The sequence below is a fragment of the Papio anubis genome, chromosome 4, assembly GCF_008728515.1.
Source record: "Papio anubis isolate 15944 chromosome 4, Panubis1.0, whole genome shotgun sequence".
Classification (NCBI taxonomy): Eukaryota; Metazoa; Chordata; class Mammalia; order Primates; family Cercopithecidae; genus Papio; species Papio anubis.
The window spans coordinates 127,045,903-127,073,277 of record NC_044979.1 but is presented as its reverse complement, the minus strand read 5'-3'; the positions used below and the strand labels follow the sequence as shown (position 1 = coordinate 127,073,277).

At 37.8% G+C, this 27,375-nt stretch overlaps 1 protein-coding gene and 1 pseudogene across 4 annotated transcripts in view; both read left to right on the top strand.

Moving 5' to 3' along the window:
• LOC101020658 (zinc finger protein 736) overlaps nt 1-24,679 on the top strand; it is a 50,018-nt gene extending 25,339 nt beyond the window's left edge. For 2 of the 3 annotated variants that reach the window (XM_031665442.1, XM_021935766.2), the window contains 3 exons: nt 1,541-1,667; nt 2,175-2,270; nt 18,273-24,679. In XM_031665442.1, the coding sequence (XP_031521302.1) occupies nt 1,541-1,667; nt 2,175-2,270; nt 18,273-19,330 (1,281 nt within the window). In that variant the 3' untranslated portion in view covers nt 19,331-24,679. Of the gene's footprint in view, nt 1-1,540; nt 1,668-2,174; nt 2,631-18,272 lie in introns of those variants that run through there. The other variant, XM_021935768.2, reaches the window with a different exon arrangement.
• Nucleotides 24,680-26,075: 1,396 nt separating this feature from the next.
• LOC110742938 lies at nt 26,076-27,116 on the top strand (annotated as a pseudogene). Its single transcript, XR_004183287.1, has one exon. The product of XR_004183287.1 is annotated as a tripartite motif-containing protein 60-like (transcript).
• Nucleotides 27,117-27,375: the final 259 nt, after the last annotated feature.

Here is a 27,375-nt window from a genome sequence, read left to right as displayed (position 1 = left end):
TGGTGACTCCTCAAGGATCTAGAACCAGAAATACCATTTGACCCAGCAATCTCATTACTGGGTATATGCCCAAAGGATTATAAATCATTCTATGAAGACACATGCACACGTATGTTTATTGTAGCACTATTTACAATAGCAAAGACTTGCAACCAACCCAAATGCCCATCAATGATAGACTGGATAAAGAAAATGTGGCACATATACACCATGCAATACTCTGCAGCCATAAAAAAGAATGAGTTCGTGCCCTTTGCTGGGATGTGGATGAAGCTGGAAACCATCATTCTCAGCAAACTAACAAACTTACAGGAACAGAAAACCAAACACGGCATGTTCTCACTCATAAGTAGGATTTGAACATTGAAAACACATGAACACAGGGAGGGAAACATCACACACCAGAGCCTGTTAGCAGATGGGGGCAAGGGGAGGGAGAGCATTAGGACAAATACCTAATGCATGTGGGGCTTAAAACCTAGATGATGGGTTGATAGGAGCAGCAATCCACCATGACACATGTATACCTATGTAACAAACCTGTACGTTCTGCACATGTATCACAGAACTTAAAGTTTAAAAAAAAAAAAAAAAAGTTTAACCAAAAATTAGAGATTACAGAACATGGGAGATATTTGTAGCTTAAATTTTGCTTAAAACTGGCGTTTCTTCATGACTAGACTCATATTAAGTTGACCCTTTTTGTGTTAATGTTAATAATAGCACGGTAGTCTTGTATCCTTTGTTAATCAGCACCTGATACAAATTTCTTTTAATATAGTTGATCTTTATTTACTTGGTAAATATGCTCTCTGACAGATATTTTTCACTTGAGTTAATTATTTTTCTCTTTATTATTGATAGGTACCTTGGGGAGTTTTATCAAGTGATATGCAAGAACAAGATTAAACCATATTTAATCTGATAGCTCTTCTTTCTTCTTACCTTCTCTTTGCATATAGCTTGCTATGGAAAATGAAGGCTCTCATCTCTCTTTACTGGTCAAATAAACTAAAAACCTAGGCTGTGCCACTTACTGAATTTTTGACAAAATATTCTTGGGCTAGAAGCAGTAATATCACTGGCAAACTTCTTAGAAATTTGGAAACTCAAGCTTTACCCTAGATCTTCAGAGTCAAAATCTAGGTTTTTAACAAGATCTCCTGTTCATTGCTGCACACAATAAGATTTGAGAAGTATGCTTTTACTTCACCATGAAGTTTCCATATGGGAACTATAGACAGCTTAACTTGCATTATGTAAATATAGCATTAAGAAATGTACATGCCTGTGTTAATGTCCTTTATTTTATACAGTATCACCAAGAAAAGTATTGCACATACACTGGTTTCATGATCTTATTCCATCTTTTCTCAGAGGTAAAAATACAGTAGAGAATATTTCTGTGCTAGAAAGTATCCTATTGAATAACTCCAGTAACTCATATAAGTCAGAACCAGCTCTCTTTACTCTCATTTTACCTGATGTCAAATCAAGAATTCTTTCTATGGTCACTTGGTAAATATGTTTTGTTTTCCAGGGAGTGTTGACATTCAGGGATGTGGCCATAGAATTCTCCCCAGAAGAGTGGGAATGCCTGGACTCTGCTCAGCAGTGTTTGTATAGGGATGTGATGTTAGAGAACTACAGAAACCTGGTCTCCTTGGGTGAGAATAACTTCAATATACAACTCATATTCTACATTAAATATTTTATTTTCTTCTTTTTTTTTTTTTTTTGAGGTTCTGCTTTGTATAAATAAGTTTCAGAATCCTGCTTCAAAAAGAAAAAAATTGGGTATCTGTTGAGGTAGAAAATATAATCTTCAAGATGTTTCATCTTAACATTAATCTTTCCCTTTTTTGAGCTCATCTGTATACTTCAGTCTAAGTTAGTGGTGATATCAGAAATTTAGTAGCATGAAATATTGTTACCCACACCTAAAAATGCATTTTTCACGCTGATTTTTGATTCAGTATTACTGGGCAATAGAGCTAAGAAGCACAAATTTAAAATACTTTCTAAATATTCTAAAGTCTCTGTTAGGAAACAGTATATTTAAATTAATTTTCTAGAGTCTTCTATAATGTTCTTTCTTCTCTACTGAGCACAGTACTAGATTGGTAATCGGATTATCCTAGCAAGAGTCATGTTATTTTTTTCTAATAAAACAGGTCTTGCTATCTTTAAGCCAGACTTGATGACCTGTCTGGAGCAAAGAAAAGAGCCCTGGAAAGTGAAGAGACAGGAGGCAGTAGTCAAACATCCAGGTAGGTGGGAGTAAATGAAGCAAATGACACAAATGACGGAACCCAATGTCAAAGAGGAAGCCAGACCTTTAAACATGCTTCCAGAAACTCTGCTCCAGTGGAAATAGTTTCTGAGAAGCCTTCATTTCTTTCTCTTGCTTTAACATAGGGACATTTTTTGTCCCATTCTTGTGAATTTTCCAAGCACTGTACTTCCCCTTCAGTAATGTGTGTGTGTGTGTTGTTTTGTTTTTGTTTTTAGTTTACAGTAATGAAAGTCTTTCATGGCTTAAAAGAAAATGGGTGATTTGACTGCTTTTCCATTGCTTTGGGGAAACAGCAATATCTGTATTTTTGAGAAACTATATTAAACCATTTTTTAAGTTCTCTTTTTGGATAATGTCTAAATATATAAGTTTTGGTGATATTGTAATTTGGATCAGAAATTCCAGGAACACCACAAAAAGATGTATGCTTCCTGCTTTATAATTTTCTGTTCTATGGAGCCTTCAAATGTGATTTTACAGAAATGTATACTCAGTAATTATATCAAAACACTAAGCATCTCCCTAAATGAAACAAACTCTAAAATTGTGTTACGTCAAAATGTTATTCTTATAAAAACAAATGTTGGTAAATATGGCCAAATTCCTCAACTGTATGTAATGTAGTTCAATGTATCTACTTCAGACATTTATTAAATATACTATGTCACTGGGGAGCTTAAAACATTGCTGAGTATATATATATATATTTTTTGAGACGGAGTTTTGCTCTTGTTGCCCGGGCTGGAGTGTAATGGCGCAATCTCGGCCCACTGCAACCTCCGCCTCCCAGGTTCAAGCGATTCTTCTGCCTCAGCCTCCCTAGTAGCTGGGATTACAGGCATGTGCCACCACACCCGGAGAATTTTGTATTTTTAGTAGAGACGGGGTTTCTCTATGTTGGTCAGGCTGGTCTTGAACTCCCAGCCTCAGGTGATCTGCCTGCCTCGGCCTCCCAAAGTGCTGGAATTACAGGCATGAGCCACTGCGTCTGGCGTGCTGAGTACATATTAAACTTCAATTTTAACTTTAATTTTAATTTTAAATGATATCATTTTGTGATTTTATTTAGTATAAATCTTACTGTGATTGTGTCATTCATATGTATATATATAAACACATTTATATATGCATGTGTATGACACACACACACATATAATCCCAGTAACGTGAATTTTTTTCACATATACAATGTATTGATTTTATATGTATATACATAATGAAATGATTAATACAGTTAAATTAATGAAAAAACACATTTATGACCTTACGAGTTACCTTTTTTGTAGTGAGAACAATTAAGATCTCTCAGCACGTTTTCAGCATACATAACAGTATTACTTTCAGTATTCATAAAGCTGTACCTTAGGTTACCATAACTTCTTTGTCCTTTAACTGAAAATTTGTACCATTTGAACAACATACTCCCCTTTCTTCACCTCCAGGGCCTAGCATTCACCTCTGTATTGTCTTCTCTTGGGAGTCCAACCTTATTATATTCTCCATAGAAGTGAGATCATACAGTATTTGTCTTTCTGTTTCTGTGATGTTTCACTTGGCATAACGTCATCTAGGTCCATCCGTGTTGTAGAAATGGCAGAGTTTTATTATTTTTTATGGCTGAATAATATTCTATTTTGTATATATACCATGGTTTTTTTTGTGCAGTCAGTGTCCACAAACACTTGAGATTGCTTTCATATCTTGACAATTGTGAAAAATGTTTCAGTGAACGTGGAGGTGCAGGTATTTCTTTGAGATAGTAAATTTATTGTATATGCAGAAATGAGATAGCTGAATTGTACAGTAGTACTATTAAATATTTTTTAAAAGAACCTACATACTGGTTTTCATAATGTCTCTAGAAAATTCCACGTCACCAAAAGTGTACAGCATCTTTTCTTTAATATATTGTTGTCAACGCTTGTTATAAATCTTCTTGATATTAGCAATCCTAACAGGTATAAAGTAATATCTCACAGTGAATTTAATTTGCATCTGCCAGATTGGTGACATTGAGCACCTTTCTATATATCTGTTGCCCAATTGTATGTTTTCATTAGTAAACATTTATTTAGTCCTTGGCTTATTTTTAAATCTTGTTATTAATACTATTATAGTTGTTGCCTTTTATTTGCATGTGTTTCTTATATATTTTTGATACTAACCACTTATCAGATGTGGTTTTCTTATTCTGTTTTTCCTTGGTTCTGCAGAAGTGTTTTAATTTGATCAGTTTAATTTGTTTATATTTGCTTTTATTGCTGTACTTTTGCTGTTGTATCCAAAAATTCACTTCAAGACCAATATTAAGGTTTCTTCATATGTTTTCTTTTAAGATTATTAAGAATTTATGTCATACATTAGAGTCCTTATTTTATATTTAGTCAGTTTTTAAATATAGTGTAAGAAAAGTGGTGTAATTTTATTCTTTTACTTGTGGATATTCAGTTTTCCCAGCCCCAAGCATGGAAGAGACTGTACTTTCAGCATTCTCAGTGGTTCAGTGTCAAAGATAAGTTGATCTTACATGAGTGGATTTGTTTCTGGGCTCTCCATTCTGCTCCACTGATACCGGTGTGCATTTTTATGCACAGATCATCCTGTTTTTATTACAGTAGTCTTCAAATGTAGTTTAAAATCAGAAAGTATCATGCCCCTAGCTTTGTTTTTAATCCTCAAAACTGCTTTGGCTATTCAGTGTTTTTTGTAATTCCATATAAATTTTAACATTAAAATTTTGAAAAATTTTACTAGAATTTTAATAGGGTATTTATTGAATCTAAATTTTCCAATTCTTTAGACTAATTTCAGCAGGTACAAATCTTCTCTTGGGTCAATTAGCTGATAGAATCTTTTTGTGTATGCAGTGGAGAGGGGTTATACGTGGGTCACATGGCTGCTTCTTGTTCTGTTGTGGAGTTTGCCTTTAGTGGGTTTGTTACCAGGAGCCTGGGTAGTTGTTAATCCTCTCTTATTTCTTGGCAGACTGAATTGCCTTCAGGACTTTGATCTGCAGGGCCAGCACTAGGGCAGTGTTCTGCAGTACAGTTGGTATACGGTGTGCCTGATGTGTGTTTTTTACTGAGTATGTGGCAGGATTTCCCCAAGTAACACTTTGAGTACCTAGGTTGGCAGAACTTGCCACAAACTGTGACTATCAGTGCTGAAACTGAGTCACTGAACTGTTTCAGAGAGCACAGTAAAGGCCGAAGTCTGCAGACCTACTGCTATAACCACAAATAGGCATCTTTCTCTGGGTCTCTGATGTGCAGAACCACTCCTAGGCTATGGCTGGAAGGAGCTGGAGATGATTATGGAGTCACTACAGAATTTTAAGTCAAGTCAAAATAGGTGAACCATTTCTTGGCCTGTAGCCAAAGACCAAGGGTTTTCAAGTTTTTCACCTATATAAGGACCTGCCTTTTCAAAATGACTCCAGTCAATCTTTAGTTCTAGCAGGTCTTAAAACCCTCTCCCTGAAAAACAAAATTATTATGATGGTCTCTTCTTTGAGAAGGGGTCTCACTATATCACCCAGGCTGGTCTCAAACTCCTGGCCAAAAATGCTGCTTCTTCTGCCTCAGCCTACAAAGTTGCTGGGATTACAGGTGTGAACCACCATGTCTGTCAACATAATGGACTCCATGTTGTATTTCTTATAAGACTGTTTTAGGGGTAATGAACACGCTTACCTTTGGTTCATATTAGAAAGTCTTTATTTTTGTCTTATGTTTTAAGTAAATTTCTCCCAGATTAAGTATCCTCGGTTGGTAGCAGACTTTTTTCATCACTTTGAAATTTAGGAAGTTTTAATGAGTCCCTTTTTTCTTCAAATCACCTCTCTACCACTTTCCCTTGCATTCTTCTTCAAAGACTCCTTTCATGAATATATTGGTCTCCTTAATTGTATCTAATAAGTCACATATTCCATGTTGATGCTTTTCAAGTTTTTTTAATTTATTTTTTTCATGACTCTATAAATAACATGTCTTTAGTTTTCTGATTTTCGTTTTCTGATCATTAATTCTGTTGTGGCTTTACAAAATTTTTCAACAATTATTTTTCTGTTCCACAATTTCTTTTTTTAATATTTTTATTTTTTTATTATTATACTTTAAGTTCTAGGGTACATGTGCACAACGTGCAGATTTGTTACATATGTATACATGTGCCATGTTGGTGTGCTGCACCCATTAATGCATCATTTACATTAGGTATATCTCCTAATGCTATCCCTCCCCCCTCCCCCCTCCCCCCTCCCCAAAATAGGCCCCAGTGTGTGATGTTCCCCTTCCTGTGTCCAAGTGATCTCATTGTTCAGTTCTCACCTATGAGTGAGAACATGCGGTGTTTGGTTTTCTGTTCTTGCGATAGTTTGCTGAGAATGATGGTTTCCAACTGCATCCATGTCCCTACAAAGGACACGAATTCCTCCTTTTTTATGACTGCATCGTATTCCACGGTGTATATTTGCCACATTTTCTTGATCCAGTCTGTCACTGATGGACATTTGGGTTGATTTCAAGTCTTTGCTATTGTGAATAATACTGCAATAAACATACATGTGCATGTGTCTTTATAGCAGCATGATTTATAATCTTTTGGGTATATCCCCAGTAATGGGATGGCTGGGTCAAATGGTATTTCTAGTTCTAGATCATTGAGGAATCGCCACACTGTTTTCCACAATGGTTGAACTAGTTTACAGTCCCACCAACAGTGTAAAAGTGTTCCTATTTCTCCACATCCTCTCCAGCACCTGTTGTTTCCTGATTTTTTAATGATTGCCATTCTAACTGGTGTGAGATGGTATCTCATTGTGGTTTTGATTTGCATTTCTGTGATGGCCAGTGATGATGAGCATTTTTTGATGTGTCTGTTGGCTGTATGAATGTCTTCTTTTGAGAAGTATCTGTTCATATCCTTTGCCCACTTTTTGGTGGGGTTGTTTGTTTTTTTCTTGTAAATTTGTTTGAGTTCTTTGTAGGTTCTAGATATTAGCCCTTTGTCAGATGAGTAGATTGCAAAAATTTTCTCCCATTCTGTAGGTTGCCTGTTCACTCTGATGGTAGTTTCTTTTGCTGTGCAGAAGCTCTTTAATTTAATTAGATCCCATTTGTCAATTTTGGCTTTTGTTGCCGTTGCTTTTGGTGTTTTAGATATGAAGTTCTTGCCCATGACTATGTCCTGAATGGTATTACCTAGGTATTCTTCTGGGGTTTTTATGGTTTTAGGTCTAACATTTAAGTCTCTAATCCATCTTGAATTAATTTTCGTGTAAGGAGTAAGGAAAGGATCCAGTTTCAGCTTTCTACTTACTGCTAGCCAATTTTCCCAGCACCATTTATTAAATGGGGAATCCTCTCCCCATTTCTTGTTTTTGTCAGGTTTGTCAAAGATCAGATGGCTGTAGATGTGTGGTGTTATTTCTGAGGGCTCTGTTGTGTTCCATTGGTCTATATCTCTGTTTTGGTACCAGCACCATGCTGTTTTGGTTACTGTAGCCTTGTAGTATAGTTTGAAGTCAGGTAGCATGATGCCTCCAGCTTTGTTCTTTTGGCTTAGGATTCCCTTGGCAATGTGGGGTCTTTTTTGGTTCCATATGAACTTTAAAGCAGTTTTTTCCAATTCTGTGAAGAAAGTCATTGGTAGCATAATGGGGATGGCATTGAATCTATAAATTACCTTGGGCAGTATGGCCATTTTCACAATATTGATTCTTCCTATCCATGAGCATGGTATGTTCTTCCATTTGTTTGTGTCCTCTTTTATTTCACTGAGCAGTGGTTTGTAGTTCTCCTTAAAGAGGTCCTTTGCATCCCGTGTAAGTTGGATTCCTAGGTATTTTATTCTCTTTGAAGCTATTGTGAATGGGAGTTCATTCATGATTTGGCTGTTTGTCTGTTACTGGTATATAAGAATGCTTGTGATTTTTGCACATTGATTTTGTATCCTGAGACTGTGCTGAAGTTGCGAAGTTCTTTGAATTGTGATGTTAGGGTGTCAATTTTACATCTTTCCTGCTTTCTCTTGTGTGTATTTAGTGCTATAAATTTCCCTGTACACACTGCTTTAAATGTGTCCCAGAGATTCTTATATGTTGTATCTTTGTTCTCATTGGTTTCAAAGAACATCTTTATTTCTGCCTTCATTTCGTTATGTACCCAGTAGTCATTCAGGAGCAGGTTGTTCAGTTTCCATATAGTTGAGCTGTTTTGATTGAGTTTCTTAGTCCTGAGTTCTAGTTTGATTGCACTGTGGTCTGAGAGACAGTTTGTTATAATTTCTGTTCTTGTACATTTGCTGAGGAGTGCTTTACTTCCAACTATGTGGTCAATTTTGGAATAAGTGCGATGTGGTGCTGAGAAGAATGTATATTCTGTTGATTTGGGGTGGAGAGTTCTGTAGATGTCTATTAGGTCCATTTGGTGCAGAGTTGAGTTCAATTCCTGGATATCTTTGTTAACTTTCTGTCTCGTTAATCTGTCTAATGTTGACAGTGGGGTGTTAAAGTCTCCCATTATTATTGTATGGGAGTCTAAGTTTCTTTGTAAGTCTCTAAGGACCTGTTTTATGAATCTGGGTGCTCCTGTATTGGGTGCATATATATTTAGGATAGTTAGCTCTTCCTGATGAGTTTAATGGCTTTCTTTGTCTGTTTTGATCTTTGATGGTTTAAAGTCTGTTTTATCAGAGACTAGGATTGCAACCCCTGCTTTTTTTTTGTTTTCCATTTGCTTGGTAGATCTTCCTCCATCCCTTTATTTTGAGCCTATGTGTGTCTCTACATGTGAGATGGGTCTCCTGAATACAGCAAACTGATGGGTCTTGGCTCTTTATCCAATTTGCCAGTCTGTGTCTTTTAATTGGACCGTTTAGTCCATTTACATTTAAGGTTAATATTGTTATGTGTGAACTTGATCCTGTCATTATGATATTAACTGGTTAGTTTGCTCGTTAATTGATGCAGTTTCTTCCTAGCCTCGATGGTCTTTACATTTTGGCATGTTTTTGCAATGGCTGGTACCGGTTGTTCCTTTCCATATTTAGTGCTTCCTTCAGGATCTCTTATAGGGCAGGCCTGGTGGTGACAAAATCTGTAAGCATTTGCTTGTCTGAAAAGGATTTTATTTCTCCTCCACTTATGAAACTTAGTTTGGCTGGATATGAAATTCTGGGTTGAGAATTCTTTTCTTTAAGAATGTTGAATATTAGCCTCCACTCTCTTCTGGCTTGGAGAGTTTCTGCCGAGAGATCTGCTGTTAGTCTGATGGGCTTCCCTTTGTGGGTAACCCGACCTTTTTCTCTGGCTGCCCTTAACATTTTTTCCTTCATTTCAACTTTGGTGAATCTGGCAATTATGTGTCTTGGAGTTGCTCTTCTCGAGGAGTATCTTTGTGGCATTCTCTGTATTTCCTGAATTTGAATGTTGGCCTGCCTTACTAGGTTGGGGAAGTTCTCCTGGATGATGTCCTGCAGAGTGTTTTCCAACTTGGTTCCATTTTCCTCGTCACTTTCAGGCACACCAGTCAGACGTAGATTTGGTCTTTTCAGATAATCCCATATTTCTTGGAGGCTTGGTCATTTCTTTTCACTCTTTTTTCTCTACACTTCTCGCATTTCATTCATTTGATCCTCAATCACTGATACTCTTTCTTCCAGTTGATCTAGTCGGTTACTGAAGCTTGTGCATTTGTCATGTAGTTCTCATGTCATGCTTTTCATCTCTATCAGTTCTTTTACGGTCTTCTCTGCATTGATTATTCTAGTTATACATTCATCCATTCTTTTTTCAAGGTTTTTAGCTTCTTTGCGCTGGGTACGTAGTTCTTCCTTTAGCTCTGAGAAGTTTGATTGACTGAAGCCTTCTTCTCTCGACTCGTCAAAGTCATTCTCCGTCCAGCTTTGTTCCGTTGCTGGCGATGAGCTGCGTTGCTTTGGAGGGGGAGATGCACTCTGATTTTTTGAATTTCCAACTTTTCTGCCCTGCTTTTTCTCCATCTTTGTGGTTTTATCTGCCTTTGGTCTTTGATGGTGGTGATGTACTGATGGGGTTTTGGTGTGGGTGTCCTTTCTGTTTGTTAGTTTTCCTTCTAACAGTGAGGACCCTCAGCTGCAGGTATGTTGGAGTTTGCTTGAGGTCCACTCCAGACCCTGTTTGCCTGGGTATCAGCAGCGGAGGCTACAGAATGCTGAACAGCGAGTGTTGCTGTCTGATTCTTGCTCTGGAAGCTTCGTCTCAGGGGTGTACCTCACCGTGTGAGGTGTGAGGTGTTGGTCTACACCTAGCGGGGGATGTTTCCCAGTTTGGCTGCTCAGGGATCAGGATCTGTCCATTCTCAGATCTCAGCCTCCGTGCTGGGAGAACCAATGCTCTCTTCAAAGCTGTCAGACTGGGACATTTGCCTCTGCAGAGGTTTCTGCAGCTTTTTGCTTAGCTATGCCCTGTCCCCAGAGGTGGAGTGTACAGAGGCAGGCAGGCCTCCTTGAGCTGCGGTGGGCTCCACTCAATTCAAGCTTCCAGGTGGCTTTGTTTACCTACTTAAGCCTCAGCAATGATGGGCGCCCCTCCCCCAGCCTCCCTGCCACCTTGCAGTTAGATCTCAGACTGTTGTGCTAGCAATGAGGGAGGCTTCGTGGGCATGGGACCTTCCGGGCCAGGTGTGAGATATAATCTTCTGGTGTGCCGTTTGCTAAGACCCTTGGTAAAGCGCAGTACTGGGGTGGGAGTTACCCGATTTTCTAGGTGTTGTGTGTCTCAGTTTCCCTTGGCTAGGAAAAGGAATTCCTTTCCCCCTTGCGCTTCCCAGATGAAGCAATGCCTTGCCCTGCTTCAGCTCTCACTGGTTGGGCTGTACCCGCTGAATAGCTCCGACTGTCCGGCACGCCCCAGTGAGATGAACCCAGTACCTCAGTTGAAAATGCAGAAATCATCCGTCTTCTGTGTCACTCACGCTGGGAGCTGGAGGCTGGAGCTGTTCCTATTCGGCCATCTTGGTCGCCCCATCCTGTTCTACAATTTCTACTGGGTTCTTTTTTTTGGTCTGTGTTCTATTTTTGTTATTGAGCATACTTAGTATCATTATTTTGACATGTTGGTCAGATAATGCAAAGATCTTCTTTTCTTAAGGATTGAGTTTTGGAAATTTATTTCTTCAAGTAGGGTATGTTTCCTGTTTTTTTCTTTTATGTCATGTGCTTTTATGAAATTTGGAAACTTAAAAACAGCCATCTAATCTAATATTTAAAGACTTGCTTAAAGAATGGCTGTGGCAATGAGCCAGGCTATAGATTTTTTAGTGCTTCACAAACATGTTCTCAGTTATGTCTTTGGACTTTTGTGTGTAATTTCTAAGTTAAAGAGATTTTTCCTCATTTTCTTTTCAGATTCTATAATCTTTTGCTTCCCTAGATGACTGTGGCATGGCAATTCCTCTAGTATTATAACAACATTTGCCTTTCTTCTAGCAGAAACAGACTAATTCTCATTACTCCATCATTTTCATATTAAGGGAGAGAGACTATTAATCAGAACTTTTTTAAAAATTTTAATTTATTTTATTATTATTTTTTGAGATAGAGTCTCGCTGTCGCCCAGGCTGGAGTGCAGTGGCCTGATCTCAGCTCACTGCAAGCTCCACCTCGCAGATTCTCGCCAGTAGTAGCTGGGACTACAGGCGCCCGCAACCACACCCAGCTCATTTTTTGTATTTTTAGTAGAGATGGGGTTTCACATGTGAGCCAGAATGGTCTTGATCTCCTGACCTCGTGATCCACCTGCCTCAGCCTCCCACAGTGCTGGGATTAAAGGTGTGAGCCACTGTGTCTGGCCTATTTATCAGAACTTTAAACAGATCCATTGTTTTAGATTTCTCCTGAGGATAATACTGAGAGTTGATTGTGTTTTACTTAGACCAATTGCTGTTGAAGGATAGAAAGGTTGTGTTGCAAAGTCTTTAAGCTAGACCTGGTTACCTTCTGCAGCATAGAAAATATTACTGGACTAGAAAGCGAGTGAAAAGAATAGCCATACACTCAAATAGGTCTGAATGATTTAGCAGATAACACATGTGAAAGGTCCAAAGGTGAAGGAGAAACCCAGAGTTTAAAATGTGGATTGGGAGGCTGTTCTCTAATGGAATTGATTCTTGAGAAGCCTCTTACTGTCATGGAGGACAATTTTTTGATGTATGCTTATTAAGCTTTTGAATTCTTTAAGTCTTTTATCCATTTAATCTGCTGGTGCATTCACAGTGAGAGACAACTCCTTTTTATGCTGTAAGGATCTAAATAATCTAACTGTTCTTCTATTGCTTTGAGGGATCTGGAAAATTTGTGCAAATTTTTGAAGACCACTACTTTTTAAGCTGTTTTTAAAAATCTGTGCGTTATGTTAGACATCTGTGAGAGGAGTAGGGAGACATTGAGATTTGGTTAAGAGATTTGAGAGAGGCCCGGGACAGACGTCATACGTTTTCTGCTTTATAATTTCCAGTCAGTTGATCATACAGAAATTGAAAGTGAGAACTTTTATCAGAGCACAAAGCATCTGATTAAGTACAAGAAAATCTAAACATCTATTTCACTTCAAAAGTATATTTTTCTTAGTAGGAACTAAGCTTAGAAATTTAAATTCTATATGACAGATGCCTCTACTGTGGAATGGTTGATTTTGTCTACTCACCTCACAGAATTCCAAAAAACACTAATACCATAGGTTACTTAGAACACTCTCCAGCATATAATAAATTCCAAATTGTTACCTATTTCTTAGTAACTTACTTACAATTTATAAATAATTTATAATCTTCTTTACTATGAAGACTACTAGGGTTGTCGTATATGTTTTTCTTTCTGATTTGCCGTATAACAACTATGCCTGTAATTTCACAAGTTCTGAGGTAATGTGCTCAAATGTATGTGTTATATAAAACGTGAACTAGATAATTAACAGGCACACCATATATTATAATCTTTGATTTATATGTGTAAGTTTACTGTGTACAAAAAGTTACTAGCATTTTCAGCTTTTCTCAAACTTTGTCTATTGATTATATAAATTTATTTCTAATTGTTTATTTTATTTCATACAATATTGTACTGTATTTGTGTTGTTTATATTATTTAGTAGTGTAATACTTTGCTTCCAGAGGTCGTCTTACCTTTACATTTTGTGCAAAAATAGCAGCTATACATTAATGACATAATAAGTATGTCCAGTATTATTTAAGTGCCTATTCATATCAAAGCTTTTTATGAATGATTATAATGCATTTTCCATAAAATGTTATTGCTTTCACTGTATACTAGTGATTCAAACTTTATTGTCTTTAATAACAATGACATGAAATCAATCTAGTTGCCCATTACTGGTGGATTGGATAAAGAATATTTGGTACCTATACACAGTGAAATACTACACAGCCAAAAAAAATTATGTTCTTTGTAGCAACATTGATGCAGCTGAAAGCCATTATCTTAAGTAAATTAATGGAGAAAAACAGAAAGCCAAATACTGTATGTTCTTACTTATAAGTGAGAGCCAAATATTGAGTATACATGGATATAAAAAATGAAAACAGTAGACACTGGGAACCACTAGAGGAGGAAGGGAGGAAAGAGACAAGGCCTGAAAAGGTACCTATGGGGTACTGTGCTGTCCACCTGAGTAGTAGTAGCAGTATCCAAAACCTTAGCAATACATAATGTACCCATGTAACAAACCTAAACATGTGGCTTCTGAACCTATAGGAAAAGTTGAAATTGAACAAAAATACCAAAATATGTGCTCTTTATAAATGTGCAGTCACAGTTAAAATGCATGGCTATCTAGAATAATTATTTTTTAGTAGTACACTATGTTGATTCAATATTTTTTGGTTAATTTTTTTGTTAAATTTTGTTCCACTATTTTCTATCTTAGTGGCTCATGTTTTACAGTAGGCTATGTCACATTAATTGTGTTTTTAGTTTTTATTTATGTATTAAAATTTTGTATGCCAATATTTCAACTCTGTACACATTAAACCAATGTTTGGACAAAAGTCATGTTAATCAGTCATACATATGTTGCCAATATAATTATTTCTGTGTGTGTTTGCCTGTGTAAATATTACCCCTATTTTATGACTTGTATATTTGCTTTTTGTTGTTGTTGTTGTTAGTAGTCAATGATTGTTTTATATTCTTAATTGTAAGAAATACAAGGGCCGAGCATGGTGGCTCACAGCTGTAATCCCTGCACTTTGGGAGGTGAAGGCAGGCAGATCACCTGAGGTCAGAAGTTCAAGACCAGCCTGGCCAACATGGCAAAACCCCATCTGTAGTAAAAATATAAAATTAGCCAGGTGTAGTGGTGTGCACCTATAATCCCAGCTCCTGCAGTGGCTGAGGCAGGAGAATCGCTTGAACCTGGGAGGCGGAGGTTGCAGTGAGCCGAGATGGCATCACTGCAGTCCAGCCTGGTCTTCAAGAGCAGAACTCTGTCTAAAACGTAAAAGTTAAAAAAACAATATTTTATACTCTTTAATATTTTCAATTACATAGTTCAGCTTTAAGTATATTGACATTTTTAGCAACATATCTTTAGAACATTTTATTTTGTAAAAGAAATATGCTATACACATGAATCCACTACTTATTTTTCCTGTTGTCTGACCCTTTACAAACATCATTCTATTTTCTATTTTTAAGGATTCCATGTAAGTAGATTCATACAGTATTTGTGTGTGTGTAGCTGGCTTATTTAGCATGTTGTCTTCAAAATTTGTCTTTATAATAGGTATTAGAAGGTCTCCTGCTTTTTAAAAGCTGATTAATATTCCCTTTTTTGTATTTTAAATTATCCATTCATTTGGTAAGGAAAGTTTAAATTGCTTTTACCTATTTTCTTTTGTGTATAATGCTTCAATATGGTGTACAAATAACTCACTTGACCATATATTCAAGAGTTTATATCTGTGCTGCATTTTGTTTCATTACTTTGGTGTTCTACCTTTATACCAGTACCAAAGTGCTTTGATTACTGTAGGTTTATTTTGCATTTGGAAATTGTTAAGCATAATGCTTCCAATATTTTTCTTCTTTTTAAAGATTGTCAGGCTTTTAAAGATTGTCAGTCCCTTGAGATCTTACGTAATTTTGTGGGTTTTTGTTTTTCTTTTTGGAAAAGTAAAATTAAAAATTGAAAAGGGGTGTGTTGAATGTGTGGGCCACTTTAAGCAGCATGGACATCTTCACAATATTACGTCTTCCAACCCTTGAAAAAGAGCATGCTTAAAAGTATGTTGCTGGCTGGGTGCAGTGGCTCATGTCTGTCATCCCAGCGCTTTGGGAGGCTGAGGTGGGCACATCATGAGGTCAGGAGATCAAGTCCATCCTGGTCAACATGGTGAAACTTTGTCTCTACTAAAATACAAAAAATTAGCTGGGCGCGTGGTGGTGCATGCCTGTAGTCCCAGCTACTCGGGAGGGGAGGCTAAGGCAGGGGAATCACATGAACACAGGAGGTGGAGGTTGCAGTGAGCCGAGATTGTGCCACTGCACTTCAGCCTGGTGACAGAGCAATACTCCATCTGGGCGGGGCGGGAGTAGGGGGAGAGAAAGTGTTGTTTTATTTTTATGTTTTTTGAATTTTTCAGCTTTTCTTCTGCTATTAATTTCTAGTTTCCTTCCATTTGGACCATAAATAATAGTCTGTAAAATTTCAATTAAAAAAAAATGTTAAGACTTCTTTTTTGATGTCACAGGTCATCCATCTAGAAAAATGTTTCATGAGATATTGAAAAGATGTGTATTCTGCTGTCTGTATACATTTGTTAGGTGTAATTATTTTATAGTGCATTCAAGTTTTTTGTTCCCTCATTGATATTCTGTCTTGCTCTATTTATTACTGAAAGTGGGATGTTGATGTATCCTTCCATTATTATATTGCTGTCTGTTTTTGCTTCAGTTCCGTCAATGTTTGCTTTATGTGTTTGGGAAAACTGTCTTGTATTTATAGGTTCTCAGTGAATGAACCCTCTTACTATAATTGAATGTCCTACTTTGTCTCTTGTGAATTTTGACTTAAAGTAAATTATATGAAATATGACAGTTTTCAACTTAATAAATTGTTGCCTCTTTTCCTCTCATTTGGTTAACACTTGAATAAATTGTATTTTTCATCCTGCCATTTTCAGTCATTTTTTTTATTAGATCTGAAATGAGTCTCTTGAAGACATATAGTTAGATCTTGATACAGATCTTGATATAATGATACAGTTAGATTTTTTTTTTTCTTTTCATTTTGAAGAATACTTTTGCTGGATAAGTTTCTTGCTTGGACTTTTTTTTTTTTCCAGTGCTTTAACGATGTCATCCTACTCCCTTCTTGCCTGAAAGATTTGTGTTCTTAAATTTACTCATAATCTGGCAGAAGCATGCATATAAATAACACATCTCTTTTTTCTTCCTGAATTCCAGATTCTCTTCTTGTCTGCAACTTTTAAATCATTGCTTATGTTGTGTCTTGTTAGAAATCTCTTTGTGTTAATCTTAGTTGAAATTTGCCGAGCTTCTTGATTTTGTTATATTTTTTACTAATGTTGAAGTGCATATTAGTCTTTTTTTGTAGTTCTACACAATTTTTTTTTAATCTTTCTGTGCTTTTTATCTTTTTGTTGGTTTCATTTTTGTTATTTCATTTTGGTTTTTTTTTTTTCCATTTTACTCATTGAGCATCACTGAGATGTAATTGTGATTTTCTAGGGTAATTTTTTTTTTCTTTTAAAAAGTAGATCTAGACTTTAATTCAAATTGTTTCATGTAATTTTTACATCTCCTTTTTTAAATAAATGATTTCTGGATATTCATTTTTATCTTTGAGCCATATTATCTTGATATTTTGTATATGTTGTAATGTTAGGTTGCAATTTGTAAGATAAAAAGCCACATGTCAAAATCTGTATTAAGTGACTTTTGTCTGGGGGAATATGATACCAGTTTTTTAGGCTAGAGATTTTTGGAGTCTCTCAAGCCCGTTCTATAAATGTTTTCTCTGGGCTTGTGTGTTTTTTAGTTTAAAAAGATTCCCCATGTTTTTTTGTTTTGTTTTGTTTCTTTTGTTGTTGTTGTTGTTTTGTTTTGTTTTGAGTGTTACTCCTGTTGCCCAGACTAGAGTGCAATGTTACGAGCTTGGCTCATTGCAACCTCCATCTCCTGAGTTCAAGCGATTCTCCTTTCTTCTGCCTCAGCCTCCCAAGTAGCTGGAATTATGGGCGCCTGCCACCACGCCCTACTTATTTTTGTATTTTTAGTTGAGACGAGGTTTCACCATGTTGGCCTGCCTGGTCTTGAACTTCTGACCTCAGGTGGTCTTCCTGCCTCAGCCTCCCAAAGTGCTGGGATTACAGGTGTGAGCCACCACTCCTGGCCATTCCCTGTGTTTCTTACTGAGATCCTGTAGTCACTTGCTATACCCATTGTCTGTCTATGATACTGAAGTCTTTCATCTCTTGTAACAGTCATTTACCTTTGGTCTCATCTGTCTGAAACTGTCAGTATATACCACCTTTCCTTTCAACACTGTCATGGAATATAGAAATTAGTCTTTGGTAAAGTCTCAATAAGCCAGAAGCATGGACACATGTGCCACTATTTTATTTATTTTTGGAGGGGGAAGACAGGAGTTTGGAGTCTATAGTTAGAGTCATCATAGGATGAAGAATGACTGTGTTGGGTAAATATGAAATACTTTATTACGCTTCTATGTGGTTCTTGGCATTTGCTCACTTGGCATGCTGCAAATGCTTAACTGGTTTTTAGACTTCTCGCAAAGGCATTTTGGTCAGTATATTTCTGGTAGGTTTATATGTCTGTAAGAATATAGAGCCTGTGGTATTTTATTGTCATTTTGTTAATGTGCTTTGTATAATTATATATTTGTAAAGTGTATTCACCTGAGTCTAATGAGGGAGAATTTTTTTTTTTTCTCCAGCTGGCTCTTTTCATTTTACTGCAGAGATATTGCCGGAGCATGACATAAAAGATTCATTTCAAAAAGTGATTCTGAGAAAATATGGAAGCTGTGACCTTAATAATTTACATTTAAAGAAAGACAACCAAAGTGTGGGTAATTGCAAGGGGCAGAAAAGCAGTTATAATGGCCTTCATCAATGTTTTTCAACTACCCATAGCAAAACCTGTCATTGTAATAAATTTGGCAGCGATTGCCAGTTGTGCTCAATCTTCACTGAAAATAAGGAAATTTTTAGCAGAGAGAAATGCTACAAATGTGAAGAATGTGGCAAAGACTGTAGGTTGTTCTCAGATTTTACTAGACATAAGAAAGTTCATACTGCAGAGAGATGCTACAAATGTGAAGAATGTGGCAAACCCTTTAAAAAGTTTTCAAACCTTACTGAACATAAGAGAGTTCATACTGGAGAGAAACCTTACAAATGTGAAGGATGTGGCAAAACCTTTACCTGCTCCTCAACCCTTGTTAAACACAAGAGAAATCATACTGGAGACAGACCCTACAAATGTGAAGAATGTGGCAAAGCCTTTAAGTGCTTCTCAGACCTTACTAATCATAAGAGAATTCATACTGGAGAGAAACCCTACAAATGTGAAGAATGTAACAAAGCCTATAGGTGGTTCTCAGACCTTGCTAAACATAAGATAATTCATACTGGAGAGAAACCCTACAAATGTAATGAATGTGGAAAAGCTTTTAAGTGGTTCTCGGCCCTTAGTAAACATAAGAGAATTCATACTGGAGAGAAACCTTACATCTGTGAAGAATGTGGCAAAGCCTTTACCCGCTCCTCCACCCTTTTTAACCACAAGAGAATTCATATGGAAGAGAGACCTTATAAATGTGAAGAATGTGGCAAGACCTTCAAGTGCTTCTCAGACCTGACTAATCATAAGAGAATTCACACTGGAGAAAAACCCTACAAATGTGAAGAATGTGGCAAAGCATCGAGCTGGTTCTCACACCTCATCAGACATAAGAGAATTCATACTAGAGAGAAGCTCCACAAGTGTTAAACACGTGGAAAAGCCTTTAACAAGTCCTCATACCGTGTTCAACATCAGAAATTTAATACTGAACAAATGCAGTATAAATGTAATAACGATGGAAGAACATTTATCATCTTAGAGGATCTCTAAGAACTTTATGTGTTGCTTATGTGTTGGGTGCATATATAGCCCTTTGCTATTATGTAATGCCCTTCTTTTTTTTTTTTTTTTTAATCTATGTTAATTTCAAGTCTGTTTTGTCAGAAACTAGGATTGCAACCCCTGCTTTTCCTGTTTTCTATTTGCTTGGTAGACTTTTCTTTTTCCCCTTATTTTGAGCTTATTTGAGATGGCTGTCTCGATTAAAGCATACTGTTAGATCTTGATTCTTTATTCAGCTTGCCATCTGTGTTTTAATTTGGTTATTTAGCCCATTTACGTTTAAGGTTAGTATTCATATGTGTGGATTTGATTCTGTTATTAGAATCTTTGCTGGCTATTTTGCACATTTGTTTATGTGGTTGCCTTATAGTGTCTGCAGTTTGTATACTTTAGTGTGCTTTTGTAGTGACTGGTAATAGTCTTTCTTATTTAATGCTTTCTTCAGAAGCTCTTGTAAGACAGATCTTGTGGTAACAGATTTTCTCAGCATTTGCTTATCTGAATAGGATCATATATATTTTTTAATTCTGAAGCTTACCTTGGTCAGATGTGAAATTCTGTGTTGGAATTCTTTTTTTAAGAATGTTGAATATTGGCCCCTAATCTCTTTTGACTTGTAGGATTTCAGCTGAAAGGTTCGTTGTTTTTCTGATGGGCTTCTTTTAGAGATGACCTGTCCTATTTTTCTGTAGCTGCCTTTTAACATATTTTTTCTTTCATTTTGACCTTGGAGAATCTCATGATTATGTGTCTTGAGGATGACCTTCTCATGGGGTATCTTACTGGGGTTCTCCACGTTTCCTGCATTTGAATATTGGCCTCTCTAGGTTGGGGAAGTTCTCGTGGATGTTATCCTGAAATATGTATTTCGAGTTGTTTTCATTCTCCCCATCGCTTTCAGGCAATCTCTTGCATCATGGATTTGGTTTCTTTACATAATCCCATATTTCTTAGAGGTTTTGTTCATTCCTCTTTTCTTTTTTCACTATTCTTGTCTGCCTTATTTCAGAAAGTCAGTCTTGAAGCTCTTGAGATTCTTTCCTCTGCTTGGCCTCTTCTGCTGTTAATATTTGTGATTACATGATAAAGGTTTTGTATTGTGTTTTCCAGTTCTATCGGGTTGGCCACATTTTTCTCTACACTGGCTGTTTTTTCTGTCAGTTCCCGCAATGTTTTCCCTTCCTTGCGTTGGGTTGCAACTTACTTTTGTAACTCAGTGAAGTTTGTTTCTATCCATATTCTGAATTCTACTTCTGTCATCTTAAGCCTTGCTGGAAACGTAATTTGGTCATTTGGATGAAAATAGTCACTCTGGCTTTTTGTGTTTTTATCTTTGCACTGATTTTGTCTTGTCTTTGTGGGCATATCTTTAAGGTTGCTGACCTTTGAATGGGGTTTTTTTTTTTTTTTTTGTAATCCTATTTGATGGTCTTGAGTATTTGATTGTGGTATAAGATGGATGCAGCCAACAGGCTTTGTTCCTGGCAGTTTTGTTTTGTTTTGTTTTGGTGGTGGTGAGGGGCGGGCAGTGCCCAGCTCACAACTCAGAGGCTGCATACTCTAACTCCAGGGGACTTGTATTGAGCCCCAGCTGTGTTCTCTGGCTCCTTGAGATTTGGAGTTTGCGATTCTGTGGAACCAAGGTGCCACAGCTGGAGCAGAGTGCTAGTGGATATGGGGTTTCTGCCTGTCTTTGGCATTCACCTCACTGGCGGGAGCAAAGCAGCTGGGAGGGGAGTGGGGGATACCTGCTGGAGACTGTGTACTGTTGCACTTAAAGGTGGTGTTGGTATAGGAGAGGATGCTGGCCAGCGAAGGTTTTGATGCCTTCTCTGTGTCCCCCAAGAAGGAGTGATTGTTCAGAGTGTGGGAAGATACCCTGTTCTCCACACAGTGTTAGCACAAAGGCAGGAGTGGAGTTTTCTGGCTCTCTGCCCACCAAAGCTTCACCTACAGTGGCAGTTGCTGGGGGTGGCAGGGGCATATTGCATTTCCATTTGCTGGTGGGGCAAGCAAAGCCAAACCTGCCTTTGCAGACATGTGCCAGCAAAGAAATATGGGGAGTTGCTATGGTCTCGGGGCAAGCTGGAGTGTGGGGAAGAAGCGTGGGCTGGTGCAGTCATAGGGGCTGCCTTGCTGGAGCTTCTCATGGGTCAGGCATGGCCCACCAGTGCAGATGCTGTGGTATGAGCTTCCAGGGTACCTGAGACTGCCCTGTAAGCAGCTGTGGCCAGACTGGGGCCCAGCAGTCCAAGGAGTGTGCAGTTGGACCAGCTGCTTCTGATTTGCAAGACCATCCTGCAGAAATTAGGCCCAACAGTTCCCCTAGGGCTAAAGTCTCTTATGGGAGAAAGTTGAGCCTGGAGAAATGGCCGTCGCTGGCCACACTTTACTACAGATGCCCTTGCACCAAATCCTCTGGGTACCATGTGAGCTGGCTTGCTGCCCCATCTCTTTGCTTGTCTTCTGGGGGCTGCATCTTAGAGAGATGTAGGTCAGCAATCACTCAGTGCCGCCAGCCCAGGATGGAGGATCTGTACTTTTGACCAAGTTAGGGGTTCACTGTCTGGTGAGGAGCAGTGGATAGTTTGTGGGACCCATGGAGGATGGACTGGCCTCCTCTCCTTGGGTAAACTGCAGGTTGTTTGAGGTGTGAATAAGGCACTTAGGGTTTTAGATTTTTCATGAGTCTGAGGGTGGCAAGGACAGTTGTACTGCAGAGGCCCCTGGAGGCTCTGTCCAGGGAGTTGCTAAGTTGCTACTGGCTCAATAGCTCTGGCAATGATTGGCTAGTGGCCCAGGCCTGGAGAACCTGCCTCATGAGAATATATGAGAACAGGTACTCACGTAACAGTCCGACGACTTCTGAAGGGCAGCTGCAGTATGCTGGGTGTCCACTGCAGTTTCTAGTCTCCTCAGATGTTCCAGTACCGGAAGTTATCACCACTGAATGCTGCAAAACAGCAACAATGGCAGCATGCCCTTTTCTCTGAGAGCTGCATCCCAGGGAGGTACAGACCTGTTTCCAACCCAAAAGCACCTGTAGGAAGTAGCTGGAAAGCCCCTGTTGAAGGTCTTACCCAGTGAGGAAAACATGATTGGGGACCCCCTCAAGAAAGCGGTCTAACCGTATTTTTGTAGGACAACTCTGCTGTTCAGAGGTACCACTTCCACCCCCAGTTTATTTGGATTCTCCAAAGCCAGAAGGCTGGAAGAGCTAACACACAAACAGCAAAAATGGCAACTCACTCTTCCTTCTAGGAACTATATCACAAAGAGGTTTCAAAACTCCATCAACCAAAGAGCGCTGGTGGTGGTAGCTGGAGACCCTCATTGGGAAGTACTTTCCAGTGAGAAGGAATGAAATTGGGGACCTGCTTTAACAGGCAGTCTGGTCTTGTCTTTTTAGAGCACCTGTACTGTGCTAGGAGATCCTTTCTGCCCCCAGTCAGCTTGGGCTCTTCAATGCTTGAAGGCTGGAATGGCTAAGTTGCCCAAGCAGCAAAGATGGCGACCCACTCCTCTTTCTGGTAGCTCCATCCCAGGGAGGTGCAGTGCTGCTAGCAATGGTTGGCTGAAATCTAAGCCAGTAGGTCTTACTGTGTGAGGCATTGTAGAAGTGGGTCCTACAGACCATCACTACTCAGCCCCCTGGATTCTGCCTCTTTCCTATGAGTATGTACAGGGGTGTAAACTCCTGCTTTGCTCAAGTTGCAGCTGCTTTTTCTGGAAGCCTGGAAAGCCAGTATCTAAAGCTCTTGAATTTGCACAGGCCTGAGTAGCTGCTCTGCTAAGACTCCATGTAGCTCTGTGTGTTAAACTGAAGGCCTTGGTGAAGTGGGTCCATGAGAGTATCTCCTCACCTGAAGGTTGCGAAGATCTGTGGGAGAATTGTGCGTTCCCAGGGTCACACATGCACTCACTGCTTTACTGGGTGGGGAGGTTCCCTTGGCTCCATGTTGTTCCCAGGTGGCCCACTGTCCTGCCTTGCTTTACTCCATTCTCCCTAAGTTGTTTCTTTGATTATTCCCAATGCAAGTACCTGGATGTTTCAGTTGCAGGTGCTGTATTTGTGTAGACCTTGCATTCCTCTCTATGAGAACTACACAGTCTAGCTGCTTCTAGTCAGCAGTCTCGATCACTTTTCTCCAAAAGGAACCTACTTTTTTATATTAAAAGGATTCAGTATTTTTTCAAAAGCAAATATTGATGTAATTTAATTCTTACATTTGATGCTATGTCTTCATTTCTAGAATTTATGTGAAAACATGGTCAATGATTGCTGCACCAGAGTTATGAGAGGTTCTTCTCTATTAGATGGACAGATTTATATACTTTCCCATGGAAGATTAAGTAACCTGAAATCTAAGATACATGAAGAAATCCTAAGTGGAAAGGCCACTTAGTAGTTTACAGCGGTGTCGTAAGTGACAGGATGATAGGAGTGTGGTAAGTGATCAGGATAATCTGCTTAGTAAGAGAAACAATTCGAATTTTAGAAGGAAATTGCTTTACCATTTGCAAATTAAGGTTATTAAAATACAGTGAATTTCAAAATGCCTTTTAAATGACAACGTGTGAACTTAATTTGTTTTAATAAACCAAAATTGTTGTTACTGTGTTAAGGCTATTTTACACTGAATATGTATCTTGCCACTGATAATAATTTATCCCATCTTAACCCAAGGTTATAGGTAACAATATACTGTTGGGTGACAGTGGAATAACATCTCTAGTGATCCCTTTGTCAGTGGTCTTTAACTTAAAATAATTTAGAGAATATGGTTTCTATAACTTACATTTTTGTTTTGTTGTAACTACAGGTTATTATGATGGTTGTAACAAAGATTATGAGTATAGTGGAGCTATATGTTTCTGAATTCTGAACAACTATTTACAAAATTTTATCCTACTTTTTTCTGTTGAACATGACTTCTCTGGTCTGCTAAACACATACAGACCTTTAATTTTGTTTTACATGGATTTAAATATACAAATATATCACTATGAAATAAACTTTAGGTGTAACAGATTTATAGAGAAAGTAATCGTATTTGTTTATGGTTGTGTACCTACTTTGAGAAGAAAAGAAAAATATTAGAGTGAAATAGATAATTTTACAAGCTTTGATCAGTTACCAGCAAACCACAAACTTCAAAGATTTTGAAAGCAAATCTATTTTCTCTGCTGTGTATTAAATTCATTTATCTAAAATGTTATTGCTCCTGGCTTAGAATCATCTTGTGCAAATTCTAATTTTTTGTTGTTTGTTTGCCTATTGCTCACCACAGACATAATATGTCATTTTCTTTTCGTCTAATTTCATAAAACATTCTTTGTATAATCCCCTCAGAGATTATGAAAGTGACTTTGATAATATTTAATGGTGTTCACAGAATAATTTTTCATATGTGAATAATTTCATAGTGCATGTATTGTATGTTTAGTATATTTTATATTTTGTTTCAATTAGAGAATGCTATTTAATCCAATTTTTGTTTAGTTATTGTTCATTTTACTTTATAAAATTGACATAATTGAGTTTATTAAATTTATTGAGCCAGTTTGTTGAAGTAAACAGTTGAATGTTTCATAAGTTATCAGGTCTTTTTGGCATATACATGAAGTAAACAAAGACAATACTAGCTATGTAACAGAAGCTACATAATTAGAAGTAAATATTCTTTTTGAAATTAGCCTGTGGTCTCAGGTGAAAAATGGAAAGTATCTGTAGTAAAAACAATGACATTAATTCTGCATATGAAGAGAGCATAATTGTACCCATGTTGCACAGTTGACTCTCACAATTGAAACAAGATGAAGAGATGGACATTTTAGCAAAACTAAATGAAAACCTTGTAAAATTTTCAGATTATGTTTCTACATTTAAACATCTACTGGGGGAGGTAGTGGGCAATTCTATGCAGTCAAACCTGGAATTGCTGACACGTATTAAGAGTGTGCACCACAGGTATTGAAACCTAAAATACTCTGAACTCTTTTCATATAGATTAACAAAATATAAAATATGGTTTTAGGGCCAGGCGCGGTGGCTCACGCCTGTAATCCCAGCACTTTGGGAGGCCGAGGCAGGCGGATCACGCGGTCAGGAGATCGAGACCATCCTGGCAAACATGGTGAAACCCCGTTTCTACTAAAAATACAAAAAATTAGCCGGGCGTGGTGGCGGGCGCCTGTAGTCCCAGCCTCTCAGGAGGCTGAGGCAGGAGAATGGTGTAAACCCGGGAGGCAGAGCTTGCAGTGAGCCGAGATCGCGCCACTGCACTCCAGCCTAGGCGACAGAGTGAGACTCCGTCTCCAAAAAAATATATATATATAGGATTTTAGTCGTCCTCCTCTATATTCTGGCTTAGACAGAACTATTTTCAAGTAGATTTAATTCTAGATCTTTTTTTTTTTTCTTTTTTTGAGATGGAATCTCGCTCTGTCACCCAAGCTGGTGTGCAGTGGCGTGATCTCTGCTCGCTGCAACCTCCGCCTCCTAGGTTCAAGCAGTTCTCCTGCCTCACCCTCCTGAATAGCTGAGACTACTGGTGCCCACCACCAGGCCCAGCTAATTTTTTGTATTTTTGGTAGAGATGGGGTTTCACCGTGTTAGCCAGGATGGTCTTGATCTCCTGACCTCATGATCCACCCACCTCAGCCTTCCAAAGTGCTGGGAATACATGTGTGAGCCACCGCACCTGTCCTTGGTTTTAGATCTTGACACAGCACGTCCTCAACTTATTGTCTCCGAGGATAGAAAAAGCTGTGTAATGGAAGAACAAAACCAAACGTTTATTACAACCCAAGGAGATTTTATTTCTGCCCTGCTGTCCTGGGCTCTCAGAAGTGTAGTTCTGGCAGACATTACTGGAAGGAGAAGTGGGAAACGATCCTAAATGAAAATTGGGTGTGTGTCAAGACGGTCTTCTTAGGACCTGGCAGGATCAACCTTCAGTTCTGGGTTGATTTGGGGGCAATTGGATGATATATAGAGTGGTTATGCTGCATCAGGTCCTAAAAAAGCCCACTTCTGTCAGTAGTAAAATCCAATAAGATTGGTATTCTTTTGGACTATGAATTTGGTGATTTTTTAAAGTAATGTAAGTGATAGGTTTGTTCTGTATATTTTAATGATTCTTTCACAAGAGCTGTTTGGCCTTATTTCTATACTGAAGCAAATTCTGAACATCTTAAAATCTGTTCATTATCAGATACTGAAAGATAAAGAACAAGTAAATGAATCTGTTTCAGTTTTTTGGGTAATTTAACCAGTAAATTTAATCTTATTTCTTTAATCTTTAAGTTTTACTGCTGAAGGCCAGAATAGATTTTTTTCTCCTAAATTTTTGGCAAGTATAAAGCACGTTCAGAATGTCACTTTCATAGATACTATGAATATCAATTGTCAAGTGTGTTGATTTCTAAGATAAAATATTTGAGAATTAATATTACCTAACTTGTCCAATAAAATGTTAAGTTGCCTACTTTGAAAAAATCTGTCAATTTTGAATTGCATACCTAGCTAAATTTTTTTAAGATTGAGGGTGAGATGTAAAATAATTTATACAAGTAATATAAACTGTTTACTTAAATTATTTACTTAAAGAAATCTAATTACATTTAAATAAATTGCTGTTACCTGTTAGTATTTGTGTAGTGTATTTTTTTTTTTAAGTTTTTGCCTCTAAAGCAGGTAACAATTTAAACAGAGAATAAAACAAAAATGCAATGATTGGGAGGAAAATAAAAGGTTTGTATGATGACCTAATTAAGATAATGTAAAGGATAAAAATCTTAATATTTGTTTTTACACATTTTTGGGCAAAAGTAACCCTGAGATAGTAATGTGCAGAAAATACTATTAATTATATTCTTGAGACTTACTGACTTTGGCACTTAGAGAA